The sequence below is a fragment of the Capra hircus genome, chromosome 20 (assembly GCF_001704415.2).
Source record: "Capra hircus breed San Clemente chromosome 20, ASM170441v1, whole genome shotgun sequence".
Taxonomy (NCBI): domain Eukaryota; kingdom Metazoa; phylum Chordata; class Mammalia; order Artiodactyla; family Bovidae; genus Capra; species Capra hircus.
In genome coordinates this window covers 1,838,506-1,865,239 of record NC_030827.1, presented here as the reverse complement: position 1 = coordinate 1,865,239, position 26,734 = coordinate 1,838,506, and the positions used below count along the sequence as shown (strand labels likewise).

The following is a 26,734-nucleotide window of genomic DNA, read 5'->3' as shown; positions in this document are numbered from 1 at the left end:
TTAATGAGATAATGCAGTATTGGGAAAGCAGCAGAGTCAGAGTTTAAGAGCACAGACTCTGGTGCCAGAATATTTAAGTTCAGACTTTGGCTCTGTCACAAGCTGTGTGTTCTTGGGCCCCAGCATATTCAAACTGTGAAATGGGCATTATAAGAATATCCACCTCTGTAGGGTAGGGAATGAATGAGCTATGGCTTTGAAAGTGCTTAGAACAGCAGCCGGTGCATTAGTGAGTACTTGATAAACAAGGGTTGTAATGAAATGCAAGTAAAACCCACAGCACAGTAAAAATAAATGGTAACTGTTATTATTACAAGGTACACTTTCCATGGAGAATTTTATGCACATTTATCTCCTAGAAAGCAATTAAAAATGAAAAACCTGGGTGAAAATCTTGTTCTCTAGCAAGTGTTTCAGTCCTAGCAGAGAGAAGTCACTATCTGATTGCCTAGTAGAATCCCCTAAGATCCCCATCCCCATTCCCAGGCTCTTCTCAGCTGTATTCAGCCATCCTTTCTGAGTAAATACCTGTTAAGCACTCACAGTGAGCCTGAAGGAGGGCTAGAAACATCTAGTGGTTGAAAAAAAAAAAAAAAGGCTTCAGCTCCTGACACCCTGGAGCTTACAGGGTAGTGGGGGAGATGAACATTAAATAAATACATAGACAAATGATTATTTAGGGATAATAAAATTTGTGTTTTAAAGAATGTGATACAAAGATATTGAATCTAAGGGAGGTCCTGATATGATTTAGCACCAGAGGTATGTGTGAGGGAGGAGTCATTTGAAAGACATTTAAGCTGGGGTTTCATGGATGAATAGGAGTTGGCTGGGTGAGTGCCTGGGAATGAAAGGAGGAGATAATCCAGGCAGACAGGCATTTTGCTTTAAGGCCTGGCAGCCACAGGTGCCTGGCTCACTAGGGGAACAGACACAAAGGCAGCAAGTTGACTTACTCTAGACCACTCACTCAGAAGCCCTCAGCTGGGAGACTGGAGTTTGGAGAGAAACCCAGGCCCACAGGAGCTGAGTTCTCAGCTGCATCTGTTGTCTCTTCCTTTTCAGACTCTCTTGCGTGCTGATAAAGACTGCCAGGTCTCTGACCCCAACCCCAAGTGAACAAAGTTTTGGGCTCAAATACCCAGAGGCTGCTAATGTGGCTCACTTTTCCCACATGTGAACTTCAGCCAAGACGCCACAACAGGGACTCTGCCCTCTGAATGCCCCCTGGATGTCCACGTCACACCCCACTGGGTTCTGTGAGGCTGTTTAGGAAGATAAGTTTCGCTCACTGAAGAGAAGGGAGACAGCATGAAAGAAAACAATGGCCTCAGAGGAGGAACCTCTGATTGACAAATGGGGACGTTCCATTAGAAGCATCATGTACCAGGAAAGAAGCCAAGCCCCGGGTCCTTTATTTCTCCACCTGTTTACATGTGATGGGAAGAAGATGTGTTTAAGGTTCCTGTAGTTTCACACTGGGAACTGATGCTCCTGGAAAGGAAACCGTATGTTCCAGACGTAGCAGGTTTCTTTTGGAATTCACACATTGGGAGTCTGGCACTCTCCTCTAAATGGGACTTTTGTTGTCTTTTTGTTCAAGACCGCAAGCTTCTTCCAGGATCAACTGCCAGCCAACCTCCTCTGATAAACAGCCCACCAGCTCTCATGGTAGATCAGAGGTTTAATAATTAGCCTAACTCTTTGTTTATCTAAGTGGTAATTACCACTGAGATGGAATAATATTTTAACTGCAGGGGAAGCTTTATGGAGAGCCCTTTCCCCTCTAAGTAAAACCTACTGGCTGGGAATGGCCAACAGAGCTGACCGTATTCAGAGGCAGGTCTCTGTGTCTGAGATGCTGTCATTAGATGTTGCTCCAAAGACCTAAGGAAATGTGCCCAGGAGAAGTGTATGGTCCTAATCCTTTCAACTGAGGCTCAATGGCCCAGCAAAGCATGAAAGTGAGGCCTGTGCTTCTGAAACGTAACAGTCTAGAGTCTGTGGAGCTGGTGAAGCAACCTCACCACCGCAGGAGCAAATCTCAGCAGGTCCGATTCAAGGAGGATGGCACCAGTAAGACTCCGCCTGGTCTAGCTGAGGTGGATGTCCAGACATCTGAGGACCCGGCTGTAATGGGCAAGACTCAGGCCTCCAGGCATCATCACCTCCCCACCTACTCGCTCTCCTTTCCCAGGTCCCAGAAGGCAGGGGGCTTTCGGAACATTGCAATCCAAACGTCCCCCAGTCTCAGGAAGCATTTCCCGGTTTTCAAAAGGAAGAGACTCACAGCTAGCAAGTCCCTGGTAGAAATGCCGACAGCATCCCAAAGTGCCATCCAGGTGAACGGCAATCTCTCTGAGCAGGACATTGTGTCCTCTGAACTTGCCTACTTACGGTTGGCTCAGCATCTTGAGGATGGGCCTCGAAGGGTCAAGGTGTCCCACCCGTTTCTCCCTAGAATGTCCAAGGTGCAAAGCAATGGGCCTGTGAGCCTATGCTTTGAAGCTGGGACATGGAGAGCCTTGGAGAAAGTAACAGCTGCCATTCAGGTCCCAGATGATATTTACCACAGTCCTACCTGGGCAGGAAGGGAGTCCACTTTGAGCCCAGACCGGTCTGCTGAGATTAGCAACTCCATACCCTCTTTGGTTGACAGGCGTCCAGGTGATGGAAGAAGACAGCTGCCACCAGATTCAGAAAGTATCCCCTCCTGCTTAAATGCCCCCAGTAGAGCCAGTCACACGCCTGGCACAGGGAACCTGCAACCTGAATTGCTTTTGCCCAAAGATAACTCCGATGACAAAGATCTTGGCCCTCTGTCATCTAGGTCAAAGGAAAGGTGTGCTCCTTCACATGCACGGACTCACAGCTCCCCTCCACCTGGCTCCCAGAGTCAGCCAGCCCAACCAGGGGGAGCTTCAGACTGTTCTTCATTGAGTAACAATTACCAGGATCTGCAGTCACTCGAAACGAACAGTGAGTCAGGATCTGCCCCTGTGTGCCAGGAGCAGACGGCAAAGAACCCCATCAGGTCAGACATCCCAGAGCTTCAGAACTGTCCAGGAAGCGGTCACCTCCCCTCCTCTCTCCTCAACCAGGAGACCAAGCAGCAGAGGGTGACTGGCGGGATTAACCCAATTCACCTGGCACAGGGCGAGCTCTGCGACCTCCAGGGCAGGCTGCAATCTGTGGAGGAGTCTCTGCACTCAAACCAAGAGAAAATTAAAGTCCTTTTGAATGTAATTCAAGACTTGGAGAAAGCTCGAGCTCTCACAGAAGGGTAAGGTGGATTTGGGGGAGCGGGGGCAGGGTAAAGTCATTTGGGAGGATAGGGGCAGAGAGAGACCCTTGCCTTCCATTAGTAAAATGTCTCCAAAATGTTTAAAATTCTATCATTTCCCCAAATTATATGCAATGGTCTCCCTTTGTTTGGACCGGGTTTCACTGGGTTGTAGCCTTCGATGGGTTTCCACGATGATTGGTTTTTATTTCCAAATGACAACAGGTTGGAGAAAGGGGACAATGAAGCAGCAGGGTCCAAAGTTACTTTTTATTCAGATGTGGGCCCAGTCAATAAACGAGAGGGGAGAATGATAGTATGCAGGTTCTGCGCCAACCCTATCCCTGTAGGGAGTTACTATATTTGCACAGTATTTTAGCTATTGGTGTGTTTGTCACAGAGGACTTGAGGTAGCCACTGAGCTTACTGTTGACCTTCCCCTCCACTGACCACTTTGAAGGCTTGAGCCAGTCCATCATGCACCAGCTAAGTAGGGACTGAAATGAGATCATAATTCCACAAAGAGAAAGAAGCTTCAAAATGCTTTCCTGGGTGACTCAGCATCCGTCTGAGGACAGGAAGGCAGTTATTTGTTTAGGTGTGGGATGCTCCTTCCTTGAAACAGTGCTCCCTAACGACTGAGAAAAAGGAATGGTGAAAGCTAATCAACAAAAGGGTAGGAAAAAGAAGAATTAATTAACTGGCATTTGCTGCTAGGAATCAGAGTCAACACTGCCTTACAAGAGAGAAGCACTGTGACGAGACAGGGAGAAACGTACTGACCTAAAGGGATCAGGAGTTTTAATCATCTCCCTCTACTCATTTGCAAAGTCCCTCAGTTTCCCCATTTATCATGTAGGGGTAAGAATAACTGACCCATCTCAGAGGATTATTGTCAGCATGAAGAAAATCCAGATCCCAAAGTGTTTAAACATCTATAAAGCATTCTAGAAACGTGAGATCCTATTAACATAGATTTCTTGTTTCTTTGTTTGCAATGATCATGAACCTTCAGACTTTGGAAATCATGAGAAGGACAATGCTGTGCTGCAGGAAATGAGTCTGTAGAGTGTGTGCATCCCAGGGGGCGTTTGCCCATAGATTTATCTAGCAAATGCTCTATTTTGCAGACGCAACTTTTATCGAACTGGCCAAGATCTCAACAACTGCAGCACCTGCCAGAACACGGCATGCATCATATACAGGTACCTGGCCACAAGGGAGACCTGCTCTGTAGAGCACACAAGTTGCGGGGTCCACGGAACACTCTTGAAATCTCTCTTAGATGCAAAAGTCAAGAGAGGGGGCAAAGGCAGAAGGCCTTTGGATACAAAAGACAAAGAAAGAACACAAGGTTGTTTGACTACGAAATGTTAACATCTGGTTTCAAAGGGGGCATTGTTTTGTTTCCTCACAATAAGGTGCATGAGCAAATCCTTTTGAGACCGTCACCCTCCCCCTTCCTGAATACTAAGCACAGGCACCTTGCTAAGCTCTGTATGTCCCTTCGTATCCCGTTTCACTGTGCACCTCTTAAAGCAGGTGTTCATGCCCTCAGGGAAGTTTAGTCATTTGGCCCCACTCACATATAGCATTTTCAGAGAGCTGAAGGGGATCTCAGATCAAATATTCAGAGACTCAGGACTCAGATCCGTATCTTTCTGATACCAAGCCCTATTTATGATCCTGATTGTTGTACCACACATCCTACCCCCCCACAGTAACTACCACATGCCAAGCAATTACAGTATGTCAAGAACTGTGATAAGCACTGTATATTCAGTTCTAAGTACGTGGCTTCTTTCCAGCAAGAGGTAAGGTTGCGGCATTAGAGTGAGCTTTCAGAAGAAATAGAAGGGAAGCGTCTAGAAACGTGAGTAGGGCTCCTAGAAACAGTGGTAGGAGGCCTCAACCAGGAGTCAGGATCCCCAGAACTGCACCTGCTAACACGTGTGGCTCAGTTTCCTCATCTGCAGAGTGAAGCACTTATTTCTCTTGAGAGCTGCCGTAAGGAATAAACGAGAAGATACTCGCGAATGCCTTTTGTAACAGTAAAGTGGAAGTGAAGTCGCTCAGTCGTGTCTGACTCTTTGCGACCCCATGGACTGTAGCCCACCAGGCTCCTCCGTCCATGGGATTTTCCAGGCAAGAATACTGGAGTGGGGTGCCATTGCCTTCTCCAGGTTATAACAGTAAACTTCTGTACAAATCTGGGCGCTAATTCCTGTTATTACTGGATCGATCAATGCCCATTTAGCTGGTGGTGTACTTTCAGTGGCACAGTGGAAAAGTGGTCAAAAGCAGTCATTTCAGGTGATGGCTTCTAATTCTGTTCGACAAAAGGGCACAGTGCGATTTTCTCTATTACTGTTCTCTCTTGATGAGAAAGGCAGCTCGGGTCCGAGCAAACTGAAGCCCGACTGGGTGCCTGTGTGTGTTTCTTTGTTTTTAATGTCTCCCTCTCTCCAGTAGCATCCTGAGATCTCACCCTAGCAAGGGATGGGCACCAGGAAGTCAGGGGCTCCTACCTCAGGTGAGGTCTTGGACATTTTCTCACTGAACCATCAATTCTTTAAACCTAAAAGTCATAGGACCACAAAGTGTTTTCATCAAATACCAGGAGCTGAGGATTGCTCACAAAAATATGCCCTTTACCTTAGTGTGAAATATCTCCTCCTAAAAGGAAGCTCTGGAGAAGGCTTGGGCATTGGAAAGAATAATTAAGAAGTCTCATCAATTGCTTAGCTTTGTTCCTTCTTTTTTCTTAATATCCCCTATTTTAAGCAAATTTCCTATCACCAGGAGGACAAAACTCATTAAATGTCTAGACTCAGGGAGGACAAAATCTTTTTCTCCTAAACAAAAAATATATACAAATATTTTTAAAAATAATTTTCTTTTTAAATATAAATTTATTTATTTTAATTGGAGGTTAATTACTTTATAATATTGTATTAGTTTTGCCACACATCAACATGAATCTGCCACAGGTATACACATGTTCCCCATCCTGAACCCCCCTCCCTCCTCCCTCCCCGTACCATCCCTCTGGGTAGCCTTAGTGCACCAGCCTCAAGCATCCAGTATCATGCATCGAACCTGGACTGGCGATTCATTTCATATATGATATTATACATGTTTCAATGTCATTCTCATTTAAAGTTTGAAAAGTCTCTTTTTCCCAGCTGCCAAATGATATATTTCCTATTATCTTAAAATGACTTTCTATTTAGCTTCTGTAAGTTAAAGGGACAAACAATCATTTCCCCATCTTCTGTGAGTTTCATGCCCTGGCCTTGGGCAATCCTTTCTGACCTCTGAGTTTCCTTATCTGAAAAATGAAGCCTTTGATTAGATAGTCCTGATGGTCCCTTTCAGTTCTGACATTCTGGTGCTCTAGGTTGAATTAAAAGTTTATGTTTATATTTATATTTGCCTAAACTATAACCTTCCAACCAGTATGAGAATATTTACATTGTTCTAGTACGTTCTTCAAATGTCCCAAGCAAACAGTCTAAATTCACCCCTGAATGGGCTGGCAAACCTTCATCTACACATCCCTTTCCAGTTTCCCAAGAAGAGCAGCCACTGCATGTATCTGCCCCTCATTACCATTCAAAGCCAGACTGCTCTCCCAGACAGTTTCTATATCGTTGTGTCTAAGCCATTGTGAAGGAACAGGCAATTAGTCTGATGAAAGCAAAGAGATCAGTACAACATGCCCGTCATAGTAACAGAGGGAAGATGAGAGTTGTCATTTTTTTTTTCTTTTTTAACATTTCAAATGACTTCAAACCCTGTGTTGTGTCCTGGACAGTCAGATCTTGCAAACTAGTAAATAAGTGATGTGAAACAGTCATCCTCAGGCCCTGCGCAGCTGCAGGCTCTCTCTCTGATGACGGATGGACGCCCAGTGCATGTCACTGCACATAAAGCACATGAGCGCAGCATGGACTGCCTGCAGGGTCTTCTTCCCTGGAGATGCTGTAACTAAGTTAGCAATCCATAAGGTTTTCTAAGTGGCTTCATCAGCTGAAGGCTATGGCTATGCTACTTGCTTCCATCAAGACAAGTGGGGTCAAGGGTTCCATCCGAATCATTCTCCCAGTTTCAAAAGGTGTCTTCTGCCCACTGCTCCTCAAAGCCTCATTGGCTTTCCTCTTTCTAAGGTGCACTGTGGTAGATTCTCCCTTCCCAAGGAGAAGAGCACCAAAATGGATGTCCAGAGATGTCATGCATGCCTCTCAGGACCTTCCGTACAACAGGAAGAATAAACTCCTTGGAGCTCTGACTGCTGTGGGACCCAAGGGAAGGGGGTGGGAATTGGCTCTATGACTCAAGCTGGTTCCAGGCTGTTTAGTTCCCAAACACTCCTCACCTCTCCTTAGCACTACTCCTAGGACAAGTTACTGAGAGGGTTTCTGAATGCCTCCTGTGGTACTCAAAATTAAATAGCATGGAATTACTTAGTGAGAAGGTTGTTCTCTTTTCAAATTGATTTCAATTCTTCTGATTTACCTAGAGGGAAAAATCTGCGTTTGGTGCTAGAATGTCTTCAAAACCTTTCTAACGCTTACTTATCACAGTTCTTTGCTAACAGTGAGCATGTTTCAAGTTCATAGCCATGGGCAAGCAACAGTTCCCAACCAAAATGTAATCATTTCTAATTCTTTATGGAAGCTTTTAACTTTCAAAACTAATCCTCCTATATATTCACTGTTATGCAGGTCTCCATTTTCAAAAGATATATTGCCTGCTTTGTATACATGTTTTTTAGTATAAAAAGTGAACTGATTTAAAGAGAAAAAATTAAGTACATAATTGTGCAAGTGCTGTGGGGAGTTTTACCAAAACCTTGCAGGTGATAAATAGCGATTACAATTGGGAAAACAGTGCCCTAAGGAATCCTCTTCCTTTTCTCTTCTCAAAGTCATGAGCTCTGTCCAAACCACATCCCTCCTCCTGCTCTCAGCCCAGCTTTTTCTCCTCCAGCTATATCTCCCTGCACTTCATCTTCACAGTCACTGAAAAAATAATCATGGAGCCTCTTTGGAGGTCTTTGACTCCACCGATCATGCATTTATTTTATGGATGTAGCTCCCAGGAAAATGTCTACCTGGTTTAAGTTAAAATGTCTCCAATGTTTTAAGGGAAAAGAATTGGAAGTTTTGCTCGGAAAGAAAAAATTTCTCCTATCATCCAGGTGTGTGTCTTAGGAAATGGAAGTCAAGAGAGAGCAGCAAACTAAACCATTCTGAGCGGACGAAGGGAGAGACTGGCCACCTAAGACGTGAAAGGAGCTAGAGAGGAGAAGGTGGCAGAAGAGCTCTCGTTCGTTCAGGGGTCTTCCTGGACAGACGGTCTCCTCTTCTCATCCTCAGCCTCTGTGCATGGCTTCAGCGGCACTCATGGATTTTAGTATCAGTGACATCACCTTCCTCTAGCTTCTATGAGAGCTCTCTCTTTACATATATATGTATACAAACATATATATATGTCTAAACTCCCTACGAATCTTTCCATCTTGATATCTCAAATGTACTTCAAATTATCAAGCTCACCATATACATTCCACTCCTTCCCAAGAAGGAGCCCCTCGGCAAGCACACTCCACTTCTATGCCATTTCTCTTATGACACTGCAACACAGTGTTTATGAGCTTCTGTCCTTCAGCAGAAGACCAGTATCTCAAAGTCATGGCCAGTGTCTAATACACAGTCAGTGATCAGTAGACCCCTCAAAGAAGGGAACAGCCATACTGACTGGGGTGGGGTGGAGGGTGAAAAGCAGTGGCAGGCCTGAGACAGCTGTTTAGATGGTCCTGAAGTCAAGGCGGGCTTCCCAGGTGGCACTAGTGGTAAAGAATCTGCCTGCCGATGCAGGAGATGTGAGAGCCTCAGGTTCAGTCCCTGGGTCAGCAAGATCCCCTGCAGGGAGGGCATGGCAACCCACGCCTGTATTCTTGCCTGGAGAATCCCATGGACAGGGGAGCTTGGAGGGCCACTGTCCATGGGGTCACAAAGAGTTGGACACGACTGTGTGCCTAAACAACAACCAAAGTCAAATCAGCGTGACAACTTTTGTGTGTCCTTACCCTTGGGTGGGGAAAGAGAAGGTCTTAATTAATCAAGTAATTTTGTTAGGGAAGGAAGGCTTCTGTGCAGCAGGTCTTCAGTAGATCTCTTGGAACTGAATCAAACAATGACTGAATGTGGTACATGGATTTCCAATTTTCAAATACCTGGAACACTACAAGATGGAACTTAATCAAGTCTTCCAGTGATGACTCAGAGAACTTGTTGCAATTCGCAAGACACTGAGATCCTTGTTGATCACGGACTTCCAACACTCTTGCCCAGTGCTTCTGTACCAACTATGGTAGGAAAGCAAAGTCTGATTTGTGGAAAACTGAACACTCCATCCAGGCCATCCCGTCTCCCTGCTACAGTGCCTGAACCGCACCAGTAATGTCTTCGGAAGCGGGAACTAAGGCACTAGGTCTGCAGGTTCTCTTAGTATAACATCAAAACCCAGTGTAGTAGATAGAGTGATGTCCACGTGAGATGTCCACATCCTAATTCCTGGACCCTGTGAATACATCCCCTCACCTGGTGAAAAGGGACAGTGCAGGTGTGACTAAGGGTCTTAGAGGACAGGATGAGCAGCCTGGAGGGTCCAGGTGAGCCTGATGTAACCATATGGACCCTTACAAGGGAGAGACGAGGGCAGGAGAGGGAGAGTCAGGGAAGGAGATGAGACAACAGAAGCAGAGGGAGGAGTGACGTGGTCACAAGCTAAAGAAGGCGGCAGCCTCCACAGGCTGGGAAAGGCAAGGGACGCCTCTCCTGCAAATGCCAGAAGGAACACAGTTCTGGTGATACCTTCGTTTACAGCTCTGGAGGACTTCTGACCTCTGGCTCTCTAAGAGTAAAATTTGTGTTTTTTTAATACTTTGGCCACCTCATGTGAAGTTGACTCATTGGCTAAGACCCTGATGCTGGGAGGGATTCGGGGCAGGAGGAGAAGGGGACGACAGAGGGTGAGATGGCTGGATGGCCTCACCGTGTCAATGGACATGAGTCTGAGTGAACTCCGGGAGTTGGTGATGGACAGGGAGGCCTAGCGTGCTGCGATTCATGGGGTCGCAAAGAGTCAGACACGCCTGAGCGACTGAATTGAACTGAAACCCACTAAACTTGTGGTAACTCATTTCAGCAGCAGTAGGAAACTAATGCACCTGGATTAAATCCTCCTAATTCATAAACTACTCACATCTAATTGGAGGTTGGTTTATTTGACTTTGATGATTTTTACAACTCTGACAGCTAAGGGAAGACAAGGATCTGTTGGGATGAAAATTAGGGAAAAGAAATGAGAGCTGCCAATTACTAGGGCTTGCCAGTGGCACTAGTGGTAAAGAATCTGCCTGCCAAAGCAGAAGACATAAGAGATGTGGGTTTGATCTCTGGCTCAGGAAGATTTCCCAGAGGAGGGCATGGCAACCCACTCCAGTATTCTTGCCTGGAGAATCCCAAGGACAGAGGAGCCTGGTGGGCTACAGTCCATAGGGTTGCAAAATGTCAGACACGACTGAAGTGACTTAGCATGCACACATGCACCAATTACTGGTCATTGTAAATGCTTCTGTTTTCATATCTGATCCTAACCACCAGATGAGATAGAAAAAAACACTCCCATTTTACAGGTGAGGTAACTGAGGTTCAGGGACTTGCACGTTATTCATGTTATACAATGGAGACTGAGAGTGAGAGAGTGTTATTCTGAAACTAACAAATGGCAATATCAAGATTGGAACTTAGTCCTCTCTGCCTGTTGGTCAGATTCCATGGCATGCTGCCTTCAGAGGCCAGGCCTGCTTGAGAGTTATCAGGGCTCAGTGGAATGTTGTATGGCTGAGTTCTCCTCAGCCAAGGGTTTGTGTTTATGATACAAGACACAAATGGTGTTCTCAAAGAGGATAGCAGGCCATCTGCAGCCGTCTCAAGTACCTGGGAATACTTGTTGCTGGCCTTCAAGCCCCAATCCTGCTGGCTCAGAGAGGTGGGGAGGAGGATGGGAATCTGTAGGTACAGAGAGCCTCCCGGGAAAATCTGATCCCGAAGAAGTTCGAGAAACATTCAGCTAGGTAAAGTCAGAGTCTTGAAAGGAGGTGGTGGCAGTCGATTTACTAGAAACGTTTGTGACATAGAAAGCTCTTGCTGATAAACTAGTCCAGAAACTAGCTTTTGTTTTAAATGCATCATTGGAGAGATGCATTAACTTTCTGCTTGGCTTCAGTTATAGGGTTAGTGGTCATGGACAAACCTAACTAAAGGGCGCAGGTGAGGGTGGAGGAAAAGGGAAAGGAGAGGGGCTTGTTCACAGAGTAAGCACATCTTATGACGCCTCCTATTTGCAGTGAGAAGAGAAAACAAGCTTCTGCCGGTCCATGTCGGGGCCAGGCTCTCATCTTGCATTATTTAGGGGGTTCATTTGTAGTCTCTCCTTCCTCCCACACCTCCCAGCTCCTCAGACCTCATCTGAGAGTGGGAAGAGAATAGTAATCCCTGATTACTTTCCTCCTCCAAATAAGGTGCAGACCAATTAGAGCCCAATTCTGCTCCCAGGCCAGGAGCTCAGATGCTAGGAACTGCCCTCTGGGATGTCCTGGAGGAGCAATTACAAACACCTGCCAGGGTGGGCATGCAGAGTGCCGTCCTGCGCCACCCACCCCACTTCAGGGAGGGGTAGTCATGCAGGCTCCTGACCCCGGGCATGTGCGTGAAGCATCCTCTCATTTCCTCAAACTCTATAGGCCATAGGCTGCCTTTTTTTTTTTTTTTTCTTAAATCATTACTGATTCCTCCACTGCTATGATCCTCCAAGCTAGGCAGAAGAAGTTAGGGAGATACAAAAGGAGATTTGCCACCAGCACCTCCCTTTGTCCCTGGCGACCAGCATCCCAGTTCTTGCGCCCCCTCACTGCTTTGACATTCATAACTTATCATAATGAGTCTCTCTGGAAAACAGGGCAAAGCCATACAGCTGTGTGTGTGCCCTGTAGGAGAAAGGCCAGCCAAACCTTCATCCAACTAAGGAAAGAGGCTCCGGAGGGCTACATGAGTCACTTGGGGTTGTGCAGTCAGAGATGTGGAGAACTTTCTTGACTTTCTTTTGATGGTTAAGTAGTTTGGCCACTGGGCCTTGGCCTTGCCTGCCACTTAAAGCTATCACCTAACCAGAGAAAACAGCATTTCACTAGAAATGCAATATACCTAGGTCTGTGAATTTGTTTAAGATGCTCTCCCAGCATGAAGCCAGGGGAACTGTGAGAGCCTCGTCCTCCAGCTGCAGTTCTCTGTCTGGCCAGCAGTGAAGTCTGCAGTGAAAAGCAATCACAGAGCACACAGCAGAGTAATGTGTGCTCCTCCTAGTAATCACAGATGCCTTTGCTGCTGTCGTGTTATTGCAGTACGGACTGATCAGTGTTCAATTCAAATGCAGGAACGTGAATGTTAACGGCAACACTTTACAGCACCCTTCAAACAACTGCCACCAAACACAGCTCAAGTTGTCTCTTTTGAAAAGAGGCATAAAGTTTGAGGGATGTTGTGGAAACTTCTCTGAGCCTTGACAGCTTGGTCTCCCAGACATTTGCCATTAGCTCCCATTTCTCTCGGTATGTTTTACCCCTTTCTTCTTTTCCCTCGAATAGAAGGGGAAAGAAGAGGATTTATAGCATCAGCAATTTGTCTGCAATAAAAATGAAACCTATTTTAATGCATTAATAGCTAAACTGGCTGAAACAAGCCATAAATATAACATCAAGCATGCTGAGAATTTCACAGGAATTACAAATGGATGGCTGCTGGCATGCGGGCCACAGTTGACCACAGAATGACCCAATCTTTATTTCTCTGTCAAGTTAATGCTACAATCATTACTATTTGTTGATTCAGGCACTGTGCCAGGCATTTTACTAAACAGTGTACATGTATCATCACTTTTCAGACTCCCAAGAACCCTTAAATATGGGTCTGGTTATTATTCCCATTTTATGGATAAGGAAATGGAGACTTGGGCAGGCCATGTGATTTGTCCAGGATCCACCAGAGCTAGGGCTTAAACCAGTCCCTTTTTCAGAAGGCATTCCTATCCTGTCCCCTCTTACCTTCTGACCGTGCAACATCAGTGAATATTTGTATTACAGTTCTCTGAGGTGGCCTTCTCTTTCTGAGGACTTATTGTGAAGACATCCCTAACACAGAGCCACAGCACCCAGAGCGCAGACCTCTCCCACAGATGGTGATCAGCAGGGAGATTTCTGCAGTGTGGCCCTGCTTATTTATGCACCAAGAAGAGAACCTGCAATTCTCTGGGGACTTGTCAGCACAGATGCCCAAGGAGAAGGGGCGTGCTTGCTGGCTTGAAACGGCTGTGATCTGTGAAGCTGAAAATTGTATCCTATAAATAATGAGCACATTGGTCATTAGGAGGAAGTTTTAGAAACAATATTCCTTCCAGGCTGGGGAAAATTAAAAAAAAAAAAAAAGCTAACCAAAGTTTCTGCTTTCCCGTACTGTGATTCATTCACAGAGACACTTTCCAAAGTGCTGTGATTTATCCAAGTGGACAGAAACCCAACCACCCTCGCTGAACCCATTGATTCTTACAGCTAATTCTCTTAAAAAGAAAGTTGCAGGAGGTCAATAAATCTGTGGTGCACCTGGGTTCTGTGGTGAGAGGGGCCACAGAAGCACTCCAACAGAGATGAAGAGGTAGAGAGAGACTGGCAAGCGGTTTTGTCTTCAGGGAGACGCCACGGATCATTAGTTTCTCAGCCAACTTGCTTACAGCATCTGGACTTATGGTTCATCACCATGCTGCTAAGCCGCTTCAGTCATGTCCAACTCTGTGCCACCCCATAGACGGCAGCCCACCAGGCTCTGCCGTCCCTGGGATTCTCCAGGCAAGAACACTGGAGTGGGTTGCCATTTCCTTCTCCATGTCTCTTGATAAAGGAGCAAGACCCACCTGCTGAGAAGGATGAGCAAAGGGTCACTGCAGAACTCAGCAGCCTACAATCAGGCCCAGCCCTGCAGAGCCCAGACACTGCCTTGAGTACACAGCCTCCTTGGGGTGACTGTCTTCTCCGAGTACACAGCCTCCCTGTCAGGACATCCCTGCAGTCGGGAAATACTGTGGCAGGGTGGGCTGGTCACCTGGGTAATGAAGGGTCCTCCAGTGGTCCAGCCCACATTGAGACTTGTTCCACAGGGAGATGTGAGGTCATTTAGGTGCACTGGGCCGGGGTCACCATCCCGTCCCACACCCATCTGGTAACCAGGATCCCATACACATGAATACTACTGTCCTCTCAGTGCTCTGCAGCTTGGTGTACAAGCGTTGGAGCCAGACAGTCTAGGCTCAAATCCTTGCTCTCTCACTTACTAGTATGTGCCACTGGCAGAATATTTAACCTCCTCTTGCCTCAGTTTCCTCATCTGTAACATGAAGATAATGTTTATCTCATGGGTCTGTGAGAATCACATGAGGCATGAGAATTGCTAAATTTGTAGTATGATGTATGGAATAGAGTTCATTCCATAAAAGATAGTCCTCCTTCTTTTCCTTTTTCTCCAACCTCTTCTTCATTTAAATTACCATGTGTCCTCACCTAACACGACCAAGGTCCAGTTCAGTTGCTCAGCCGTGTCTGACTCCTTGCGACCCCATGGACTGTACACAGCAGGCCTCCCTGTCCGTCACCAACTCCCAGAGCCTACTCAAACTCATGTCCATTGAGTTGATGATACCATCCAACCATCTCATCCTCTGTTGTCCCCTTCTCCTCCTGCCTTCAATCTTTCCCAGCATCAGGGTCTTTTCCAATGAGTCAGTTCTTTGTATCAGATGGCCAAAGTATTGGAGTTTCAGCTTCAGCATCAGCCCTTCCAAAAGATATTCAGGATTGATTTCCTTTAGGATGGACTGGTTGGATCTCCTTGCAGTCCAAGGAACTCTTGAGAGTCTTCTCCAACACCACAGTTCAAAAGCATCAATTCTTCAGCACTCAGCTTTCATTATAGTACAACTCTCACATCCATACATGACCATTGGAAAAACCATAGCTTTGACTAGACAGGCCTTTGTTGGTAAAGTAATGTCTCTGCTTTTTAATATGCTGTCTAGGTTGGTCATAGCTTTTCTTCCAAGGAGCAAGTGTCTTTTAATTTCATGGCTGCCGTCACCATCTGCAGTGCTTTTGGAGCCCCCAAAATGAAGTCTCTCACTGCTTCCATTGTTTCCCCATTTATTTGCCATGAAGTGATGGGACCAGATGCCATGATCTTTGTTTTTTGAATGTTGAGTTTTAAGCCGGCTTTTCCACTCTCCTCTTTCACTTTCATCAAGAGGCTCTTAGTTCCCCTTCACTTTCTGTCATAAGGATGGTATGATCTGCATATCTGATGTTACTGATATTTCTCCTGGCAATCTTGATTCTAGCTTGTGCTTCATCCAGCATTTCACACGATGTACTCTGCATATGAGCTAAATTAGCAGGGTGACAATATACAGCCTTGACATACTCCTTTTCCAATTTGGAACCAGTCTGTTGTTCTATGTCTGGTTCTAACTGTTGCTTCTTGACCTGCATATAGATTTCCCAGGAAATTCCAAACCACCTTACTGTGGTAAGAATTTTCCACAGTTTGTTGTAATCTAGAGTCAAAGGCTTGGCATAATCAATAAAGGTGAAGTAGATGTTTTTCTGTAATTCTCTTGCTTTTTCTATGATCCAAGAGATGTTGGCAATTTGATCTCTGGTTCCTCTGCCTTTTCTAAAACCAGTTTGAACATCTGGAAGTTCACGATTCATGTACTGTTGAAGCCTGGCTTGGAGAATTTTGAGCATTACTTTACTAGTGTGTGAGATGAGTGCAACTGTGAATAGTTCGAACATTCTTTGTCATTGCCCTTCTTTGGAATTGGAATGAAAACTGACCTTTTTCAGTTCTGTGGGCACTGCTGAGTTTTCCAAATTTGCTGGCATACTGAGTGTAGCACTTTCATAGCATCATCTTTTAGGATTTGAAATATCAACTGGAATTCCACTGCCTCCACTAGCTTTGTTCGCAGCGGTGCTTCCTAAGGCCCATGTGACCTTGCATTCCAGGATGAATGACTCTAGGTGAGTGATCACACCATCGTGATTATCTGGGTCATGAAGATCTTTTTTGTACAGTTCTTCTGTGTATTCTTGCCACCTCTTCTTAATGTCTTCTGTTTCTGTTAGGTCCATACCGTTTCTGTCCTTTATGTGTCCTTCTTTGCATGAAATGTTCCCTTGGTATCTCTCATTTTCTTGAAGAGATCTCTAGTCTTTCCCATTCTATTGTTTTCCTCTATTTCTTGGCACTGATCACTGAGGGAGGCTTTCTTATCTCTCCTTGCTATTCTTTGGAACTCTGCATTCAGATGCTTATATCTTTCCTTTTCTCCTTTGCCTTTAGCTTGTCTTCTTTTCTCTCCCCAGACAACCATTTTGCCTTTTTGCATTTCTTTTTCTTGGAGATGGTCTTGATCACTGCCTCCTGTACAATGTCACAAACCTCCATCCTTCAGGCACTCTGTCTATCAGATCTAGTCCCTTGAATCTATTTGTCACTTCCACTGTATAATCATAAAGAATTTGATTTAGGTCATACCTGAATGGTCTAGTGGTTTTCTCTACTTTTTTCAATTTAAGTCTGAATTTGGCAATACAGAGTTCATGATCTGAGCCATAGTCTGTTGCCACTCTTGTTTTTGCTGACTGTATAGAGCTTCTCCATCTTTGGCTGCAAAGAACGTAATCAATGTGATTTCGGTATTGACCATCTGGTGATGTCCATGTGTAGAATCTTCTCTTGTGTTATTGGAAGAGGGTGTTTGCTCTGACCAGTGCATTCTCTGGTCAAAACTCTGTTAGCCTTTGCCCTGCTTCATTTTGTACTCCAAGGCCAAATCTGCCTATACTCCAGGTATCTCTTGACTTTCTACTTTTGCACTCCAGTCCCTTATAATGAAAAGGACATCTTTTGGGGTGTTAGTTCTAGAAAGTCTTGTAGGTCTTCATAGAACTGTTCAACTTCAGCTTCTTCAGCATTACTGGTCAGAGCATAGACTTGGATTACTGTGATATTGAATGGTTTGCCTTGGAAATGAGCAGAGATCATTCTACCATTTTTGAGATTTACCCAAATACTGAATTTTGGACTTTTTTGTTGACTATGATGGCTACTCCATTTCTTCTAAGGGATTCTTGCCCACAGTAGTAGATATAATGGTCATCTGAGTTAAATTCGCCCGTTCTAGTCCATTTTAGTTTACTGATTCTTAAAATGTCAGTGTTCACTCCTGCCATCTCCTATTTGACTTCCAATTTGCCTTCATTCATGGACCTAACATTCCAGGTTCCTATGCAGTATTGCTCTTTACAGCATCAGACTTTACTTCCATCACCAATCACATCTACAACTGGATGCTGTTTTCGCTTTGGCTCCGTCTCTTCAGTCTTTCTGGAGTTATTTCTCCACTGATCTCCAGTAGCATATTGAACACCTACTGCCCTGGGGAGCTCATCTTTCAGTGTCCTATCTTTTTGCCTTTTCATACTGTTCATGGAGTTATCAAGGCAAGAATTCTGAAGTGGTTTGCCATTCCCTTCTTTAGTGGCCCACATTTTGTCAGAACTCTCCACCACGACCCAGCTGTGTTGGGTGGCCCTACAAGGCATGGCTCATAGTTTCATTAAGTTAGACAAGGCTGTGATCAGTTTGATTAGCTTTCTGTGATTGGGGTTTTCTAGTTATACTCTCTAGTTACATCATTTTCTTCTTAGAGTAGACCCTGGTAACAGCTAGGCCATGGGCTAAAACACCTGATCCCTTTTTAGGAGAGAGGACTAGGGGTCAGGAAAGCAAGCTGAGATTCTGATCGTAACTCATGGTGTGACTCCCTTCACCAGCTCACACAGGGAAAACAACATTCCTAGATTCCTGAGCTATCATGAAGATAAAATGAAAATGCAGACCTGGTGTGTTTGCAGTTTGAAAGTTCTATATAAAAGTAAGAGGTTTCTATTGTTTATTTCTATCTAAACTTTTTTCTTCTTGTGTCTCACCCAACTTCCTTTGGCCAGCCAAGATGCTATATCCAGAATCTGACTCTTGTTCACTTTATGCATTTACACATTTATCTACTCTTTGCTTCTCACTAGTTCTTCTTCCAGACAAGCCATGACTTAGGCCTCTTGCTACTTTCAATTACCTAGAAAAACATTCTCCAGCTTTCCACCTAGCATGATGGCTGAAGCATTGATCTGTCAGCTAGATTAGTGAGGTGCCCTCAAGAGGGAAAACGTCAAGCTTGCTTGCATTCTTGGTTTACACACATCTCACTTTCTAAATGCAAAGTGGCACCATGCACAGACCTCTTGTCTGGGAATGGCTCTAAGACTCCCCAGACAGTGAACTGGGCAGCCCTGAACAGGAGTCAGGCATTCCATGCATCTTCAGAGAACTAACCTTACAGACTTTGAAGGCTCCAAACTATCTCAATGGTTCTGGGCCTGAGTCCTGTATTGTAACAATTTCTTGACTACTATCTGCTACTCACGCCTTGCCCCCCACCACTGTGAGTCAGAGTTCTCTGCAAACTAAGCACCCAGCACTTTCTGTGGATGGAGAAGATATAAGGGTGGGAAGGTAGGGAGAGAAGGGGGGATGGTTGGAAAAGTCATTGGTATTCTATCTTGATATCAAACCCAAGGCAGGCAGTCATTCCCTAGAATCTGCAAACAACTCTCTGCTAAAAGTTTGCTTGAATTCTCTCAAGCTGGTGTTTTAATCCCTCTTTGAAGAGGTTGTTGAATATGGTGTGGGTTAGCCAAGTAGGAAGTTGAGGGGGATCTCCTCTTCTCTACCCAGCCTCAAAACGAAAGACAGATGAGAGAGGGTACTGCCCCTGCCCATTTATAAGGCAGCTGTGACCGAAATAAAATATATTCCTTCTCCTCCCTTCTAAACTAAACAGTAGTTTGTCAAAAGGATGGGTAAGAAGAAAAGTGACAATTTTCCTTTATGTTAATAAATTACTTTGGCCTAAAAAACATTAATCAATTTCTTTCCAAAGGACACAGGGTTCTCTATACTCTGTTATTTGCCTGGCCTTGAAAAGAAAGTCACTTTCAATCCCCTTTAAATTGTCATGATTAGTGGGGGCATCTGCGGAGCTCCCTGAGTCCCAGAGATTATAATGGAACCCTGTAGTGTTTCCATAGAAATATAAAGAGTGTATTCTTCCCTGAACGTACATGGCGGGGTAGAGGGGAGCGGGTGAAGACTGATGTTTCTGGCAAGGTATACAATTACTGAAGGGCCAGAGGCACGAGTGAGGAGGTGAGGCATTCACTCCCTGAGACAGGAAGACAAAAGACTTGGTGGAGTGGGCAGAGACCCCATTCTACATGAGGACACTCCCCCTGTTATTGTCCCCCTCTGTACAGCTACCTGGTAAGGTCGCTTCAGAACCTCTATTTTCATTTGGGTCTTAGAAAGAAAAGCAATTTGCCCAAGGTCACCTCGCCAGTAAGTGGCACTGCCTCTGTTCAAACCCAGGAGAATTCCATGCAAGAGCCCTTTCTCTGAGCTCTCCAGTGCGCTGTGCTTTACCTTGTGAGCTGAGACAGACTTCACATTCTGTCTCCTGGCCCTTCTGTTCCCAGGCCTGCCAGTTCTACTCACATGTGAACGTACCCAGAGCATTGTTCTTTCCTAGTCAGTACTAGCACACTGCCATGAGTCTTGACACACTCGGGTGCTTTGTTTTGGCTGTTTGTGGCTGGGATTAAGAAGCCAGAGAAATGCCACATGTAAGGAGAAGAAGGAAGCTGGTTTGTATGCTCATTTAATTTGGTAGAGATATATGGACGAAGAGCTGGAGAGTAGGGGCTGTTGAGATATATACAAGATAGTTTTTAAAGCAATTGTTAGTTTAATCACCTGTATCATACACTGGGAAGCTACAGCCAACATCTCTCTATCTCATTGTTGTGTCCCTATAACTGAGCAGTGTCAGGCCTAAAACAGGATGGATGGTTGAATGCATGGATAGATGGAAGAATGGATGGGTGGATGACTGGATGGCTGGCTAGATGAATGAATAGATGACTGCATGGATGGATGGATGGTTGAATAAATGGATGGTTAGATGGCTGGCTGGCTGGATGGATAGAGGAATGGTTTGATGCACAGATGGATAGATGATGGATGTTAAAATGATAGGTGGATGGCATTTCCTATCTCTAAAAGCTGAGGAAATTCCTAGAATGAGCAGAGGGTGCCTACTTTCTTTGGCTCTTTGATGCACAGATGGATAGATGATGGATGTTAAGATGATAGGTGGATGGCATTTCCTATCTCTAAAAGCTGAGGGAATTCCTAGAATGAGCAGAGGGTGCCTACTTTCTTTGGCTCTATCCCATGTGCTAGAAGGAAGGTAATTTTCTGCCTTGTGGAAAGAGACAGGGTTGTTTCAGGAGTCAGGAGAACTGAATGTGGATGTTCTCTGTATGTGAATTAATACAAGAGAGGGTGAGAATCAGGGTTTGCAATTAATTGTTTTGGATTCCTTCCTTAAAGCAACATGAGGTTGCCAGAGACAATGCTTCCCCAGCCTCTGAACACATCTCCTTACATTTCAACTGGGGAGAGGGAGCTGTGGGGAGTGGCGACAGAAGCCCACCCCAGCTTCAGGAGCAACAGGGCTGCACCCTGGACGGCACATCCTGGAAGTGGGAGCTTCAGCATGTCTCTGTGGATACTCCTCTTCACTGATCTGGCCAAACTCTGAGCTTTGGTTAGAAGATCTCTAATGGACATGGATTGGGGTAGACTCCGGGAGTTGGTGATGGACAGGGAGGCCTGGCATGCTGCAATTCATGGGGTAGCAAAGAGTCAGACACGACTGAGCAACTGAACTCAACTGAACTGAATAGCTCTTGATACTGGCTAGCATTTACTAAGGACACAGAGTCACTAGTTACCAGTGTGAAGAGGCCAGGGATAATGCCTGTCTGTCTGTCTGCTTAATATTCCACTTCTGGTACCTAACCGAGGGCCTGGTGCATGAGAGATACTCAATAAATGTTTGTTGAATGACTAGCTGAATATCATTTGATGTTTGTTGGTATCGATCTCTGAACTGAGTGTTGTATATGCATTCTATTGTTTATACATCACTGGGATCCCATGAGTAGTACCATGCTTATTCTTCAGTTGAGGAGAATTTGGCTTGAATATGAGAAATGACTTTGCCACGATCTCACAGTTAATCAGTCATGGAGTTTTGCTTAGAAAAACACAGCCTGTGTTACACATCCATTCTATAAATCACACATCCATGAGGATGTCCCTATAGAGGAGACCAGGGAGGTGCAGAAAGTGAAAGGATGTAAGCTGAAGAGAAGAAAACCTGGAGGAAGCTTATCAAATATACAGAAATAATCAAATACCCATCCCTGATGGTCCCTGAGCGTGGTTGTTAAGCCCCTACTATTGTTATTATTATCACCATTAATGTTGTTACCATCAATATATTATATCTGGCTCCTGGCTTTGCTTCTTTACCTAACAGTGAGTCCTGGGTAGCCTTACGCTTGTGCTGACTTCATACGATTCCTTAATGCAGACATATTTAAATATCCCCCTTTAGTGGGCATCTCCTGACCGCCACTTCTCTTTGTGTTACTTTAAGTGTACATGTTGGAGTCACTAGCGTAAAGACCGCATGGTCTCATCTGCACACAGGTCTGCGAGGTAAGCATGACACCGCTGGGGACCAGGGTCCTCAGGGGCTGAGAGAGTCGGAGGCTGAAGAGCCGAAGCTCTGGCTTGGATTGGTGGTCAGGCTCCCCCTGGCCTTTGAGGGCCTGGGAATCAGGCCCGTGGCATCACGGATGGTCAGCCTGTCTAGTAAGTCTGGCTCAGGCTTCTCAGAGCCGGGTGAGCCGGGCCACAGAGCCTGACTCCTGCAGACACCTCTGCAGACGGTGTATGGGCTGCCTCTCTGCCCTAACTGTCTAGGAGACTTACCTACGGAGGAGCTGCCAGAGCCAGAATGCTTGCGAGAAGGCTCTTAAGCTTGTAGCTGTGTTTGTTACCTGATTTCATGCTAGAACTCTCAGAGGGCCCAGAGACGAGGAGCCAGCGTGGGAGTGTGGGAGGGGGGGAAGTGCAGAGTCGCAGAGATGGTGCGTTCTCCTTGTTTAGCAAGGAGGAGAAGGAAAGGTCTCACCCAGAAGGGGAGAAACCCCGTGCTGGCTTGTCAAGTGGCAGATGGGTCAAAGCCTCCTACCCAGCAAGGGCTGGAAAGGGGCTGTCACTAGACAGACACTGAGCGGGTCCTCTACGCCCACATCACCTCCTAGAGACCCAGGACCAGAGTAAGTGCTGCCGAAAAGGCATATCATCATTGTCACATGTAAGCAACAAAGTCCCCAAATAGCACCTTGTCACTGGGCACCCCAAGGTGGCTTACTGTCTGCCAGGCACTGCTCTCAGTTCTTCCTTTACATTCTCTCACTTACCTAACATGGATTCGTTGTTGTTCAATCACCAGGTCATGCCCAACTCCTTGTGACCCCATGGACTGCAGCACACCAGGCTTCTCTGTCCCTCACTATATATGTATTTAGTCCAAAAAAAGCCTTTGAGACAGGGGCCATTATTAGATCCATTTTATGGGTAAGGAAACTGAGTTGTTAGTTTTATCACATATTTCTCTGTATTACTTAAACGTTGTTATTATGAGGCAGTTTTATGGATAAAGTGTATGTAAACATAATGAACAATCAGAAGCATTAGATAAATGTCAGAGAGAGGTTGGAACAACTTTAACTGGCCATCTACTATTAGGGTGCCATGTTATGTGCTTCATTTAAACTTAGAAACATCCCTAAGAGGAAGGTATTACACATGCCGATTCCATCAATGGGAAACTGGAGATTCAGAGAGACTGCACAGTTGCCCCAAGGTCACAGCCAGCAGGCACCTAAGTATCTGGGACTTGATCCCAAAGCCTGGGATCTTCTCTGTCTGTTGGACACTTGGTGACATTCAATCAGTATGTGCCGATTTGAATTTACTTTCCTTCCTTCCTCTCCATGTTTTTCAGTGTAGAATATGATTTCCGGCAGCAAGAAGGCAGGTTCCACGAAGTTCTACAGGGTCTGGAGGAAGCGGAGCTAGCTGAGGAGGCCTCTCCCCCGCCAAAGTCCCCAGCAGAGCCTCCAGTTCCCGAGAAACAGGACTTGAGGCGGAAAACCAAGAAGGTGAAGAAGAAGTGCTTCTGGTGGATCTGAGCTCCTGGGGACCATGCCCTCTGCCCTCCCCGGGGTGGGGAACCATTGCCCTCAGGCTTCCTCTACTTCCTAGCAAAGGCCCCAGGCTATCAGCCACTCGACTTCTGGATGGTTTAGCTGCTGCTGGACGCCTGATCACAGTGTCACCTGAGTGTGTGCCCTGCTGGCTGAGAATTTCCTGGGCCTGAGTTAGCACCTGCCTAGCTTCCTGTCATATACCCTAGTGTTCAAATCTAGATTCCCACCAAGGGCAAAACCCCCATTGCACTCCCATACATCTCAGTGATGCTCAGCACTTCTTGCTCATCCTGGGTTTATCATCCCAAAGAACAGAAATAAAAACGTGGTGCAGAGCAGTGAGACAGAGTCTAAGCAGATACCCAGAAAAAAATCACATATCTCAACTGGCAGTTTTCTAAAATATTGGCACTTGTGAGTACAACAGAAGAGGGCAGGGCATCACAATGCAAGGTCACCTGGTAGGCGGGGTCGTTTTCACTTTTGATTAGCCCCTTGATCCCAAAGCTAGGATCTGTCATCTCATGCTGTGTGCGCCTTAGAGTCTGTAGCAGAGTAAGGACACCACAGGGTGGAAGGGGCCTGCGAGTATGACCATCCTGCAGCTGTAGCTACTCCAGGGTGTACCTTAAATCGCCTTGCTTCTCAGCCTGGGGCCTGAGACTGCTTGGCAGATGGATGGGGTCTGGTTTGGGCTTGAACTTAAAGATTCCATAATTAATTTCCCTGCAACATTTACAATCATGAAATCCAGCAGTCTGTCTGTCCATTTCATCTTACTAGAAACATAAATAAGACTAAGATAAAACACAGCATCGGTACTTGCCCATCCATCCTTGCAGCCTTGTAGATAAGTTCACAGTCTATTAATCTACATACTGTCCCTTCCTGGTGACCAGACCATGGTCACCTGATTGAAGAAGCAGGACTGGGGATGAGGACAGACTTTTTCCATCTTAGTATTAAACGCCTTTCCTTCCCAAAGTCTGAATTCCTTTAAAGTCTGGCTCATTCTTTTGATGAGACCCCCATACATGTGGGTCCAGTCAAACTTGCATGGCTGAGCAGACTACTGAAATAATATAATTAAGTAATTGCTAGTAAATGCTCTTGGGGATGAGGGGTGGGTTGGCAGGGCTCCTATTCCTTCTTGTTAAACTCTCTACCAGCCTGTGGTTGGATTGAGGCTGCCCAGAAAAGAGATGGTAAACTCAGTGAACATTCAGTGAAGACGGCATTTCATAATCCCCTTTGCTAAAGACTGAGTGTCTGCGTTAGAGTCTTTGCAGAGTGAAGCACTCTGTGTGAACGTGGGATGTACATTCCCCACTGCAAATTGAGGCTAATTGAGCAAACCTCTCCGACAGTTTCACCTTCCCTGTCACTGCACTGCAGTGCACAAAGCTATTTCAGTGAGAGTGAGAGGGAAATTTGGCAAGGAATCTCGGCTTGCACTATTTAAATCTGGGAATGTCATTCAAGATGTTCTTCTTCTGTTTCTAGCGTAATGTTTAAACCCACAAAATGAGACTGGAATACTTAACATGAAGTTAGAATTAAGACAAATACACTTGTCATACTTAAGAAGTCACATTTCAGTAAGATATGCCACCACTGGCTAAAAGCCACGAGTCTATCTGTATCCACACAATCAACACGCGGTTGGCCCCAACAACGGAAAAGAACAGCACAGAGGCTAATCCAATAAAGCTAAATCACTGGGGATCTCTTATATAATTCTATCTTGTAGTAGAGCTTCCATCTTAATTTGCTTTGCTTACACTAATTTTCAAATTAATTTATGTTCTTGGGCAGCACAATAGAATGGAAATAATCCTGTTCTCAGAATTAAGAGGCCCAGGCAACAGAGCAGTCTATTTCAACAACTCTTAGCAAATTGTGTAAATTTTCAGGGCCTGTTTATCCATTCTCAAGTGGAGACAGGAACACCTACTCTACTTGTTTTACAAGGTCTGTGTACATTCCAGCATCAGATGAGCAGAACCACTCAGAGCTGACCAGGATCACTTGCCAAAGTTAGCCTATAATGAAGACGAGATGTCTGGGAACACAAAATGGATAATCCAACATTTAGATTACTAACAAGGGTACGCTGTCGTACACATATGTTGAGTTGGAGCCTCACATAAACCCTCAGTTGAGTTAAATGATACTGCGGTCAGAACAAGTTGACCTTTCTAGAGAGAAAAATCAAGCGAGGCTGCGATGATTCTATACCAAAGCACAACACATTGCTCAGGCCACCAACCTGAAACTGGATACTCCGTCTCTTCTGAAAACTGAACATTTAAAATTTTGTTATGGGGGAAACAATTCAGTAAAACCTCCCTGCTAAACAAAAGTGATCATTTCTGTGTTAAAAAAAAAAAAAAAGTATATATATACCAAAACTCTATACTCATATACTCATGTGAAAATTGCTTCTTTGTAAAATATTATATAACCTCTACCATGATCTCTTACAGAAACGCTGTACTTGAGGTTGTCTGGTTTTATGGAAAGATATTAATTTAGCAAAAGTTACTTTTATAAAATTGAAAGGAAAAAGACTGATACATCAGCTTAAGTTGCAGGAGTTTATGTAGCTGCTTTCTCTGTAGTTAAGAAAATATGTACTCACTATACTTGGAACTTAATACCAGCTCATCTACAGAGCACCTTCTTAAAGACTGTACTAATGTAAGGTTTTGTAAATTTCTAAACTGTTTTAAATGGGATATTATCTTTTGCAATAAACTTAAATATTTTTCCTAGGTTTTAAGACTTCATTACTAGCTTGGGTTAATTTGGGTTATAAAATTTAAATTTAAGAAGAATGTCTCCATGGTTGTAATGACAGGGATTGTTGTTGAGTCGTTAAGTCAAGTCTGACTCTTTTGTGACCCCATGAGCTGCAGCCCACCAGGCTCCTATGTCCGTGGGATTTCCTGGCCAAGAATCCTGGAATGGGTTGCTATTTCCTTCTCCAGAGGATCTTCCCAACCCAGGGATCAAACCTGCACCTCCTG

The 26,734-nt window shown here is 45.1% G+C and overlaps 2 protein-coding genes across 2 annotated transcripts in view; one reads left to right on the top strand and one right to left on the bottom strand.

Annotated features, from left to right (window-relative positions):
• DOCK2 (dedicator of cytokinesis 2) overlaps window positions 1–26,734 on the bottom strand; it is a 462,975-nt gene that overhangs the window by 213,086 nt on the left and 223,155 nt on the right. The gene's annotated exons all lie outside the window — the stretch shown is intronic.
• On the top strand, window positions 1,775–26,484 carry FAM196B (family with sequence similarity 196 member B). The gene is made up of 3 exons (XM_005694515.3): window positions 1,775–3,283; window positions 4,414–4,488; window positions 23,501–26,484. The coding sequence occupies exons 1-3, from the start codon at window positions 1,944–1,946 to the stop codon at window positions 23,685–23,687; spliced, it is 1,602 nt and encodes a 533-aa protein (XP_005694572.1). The 5' UTR covers window positions 1,775–1,943; the 3' UTR covers window positions 23,688–26,484.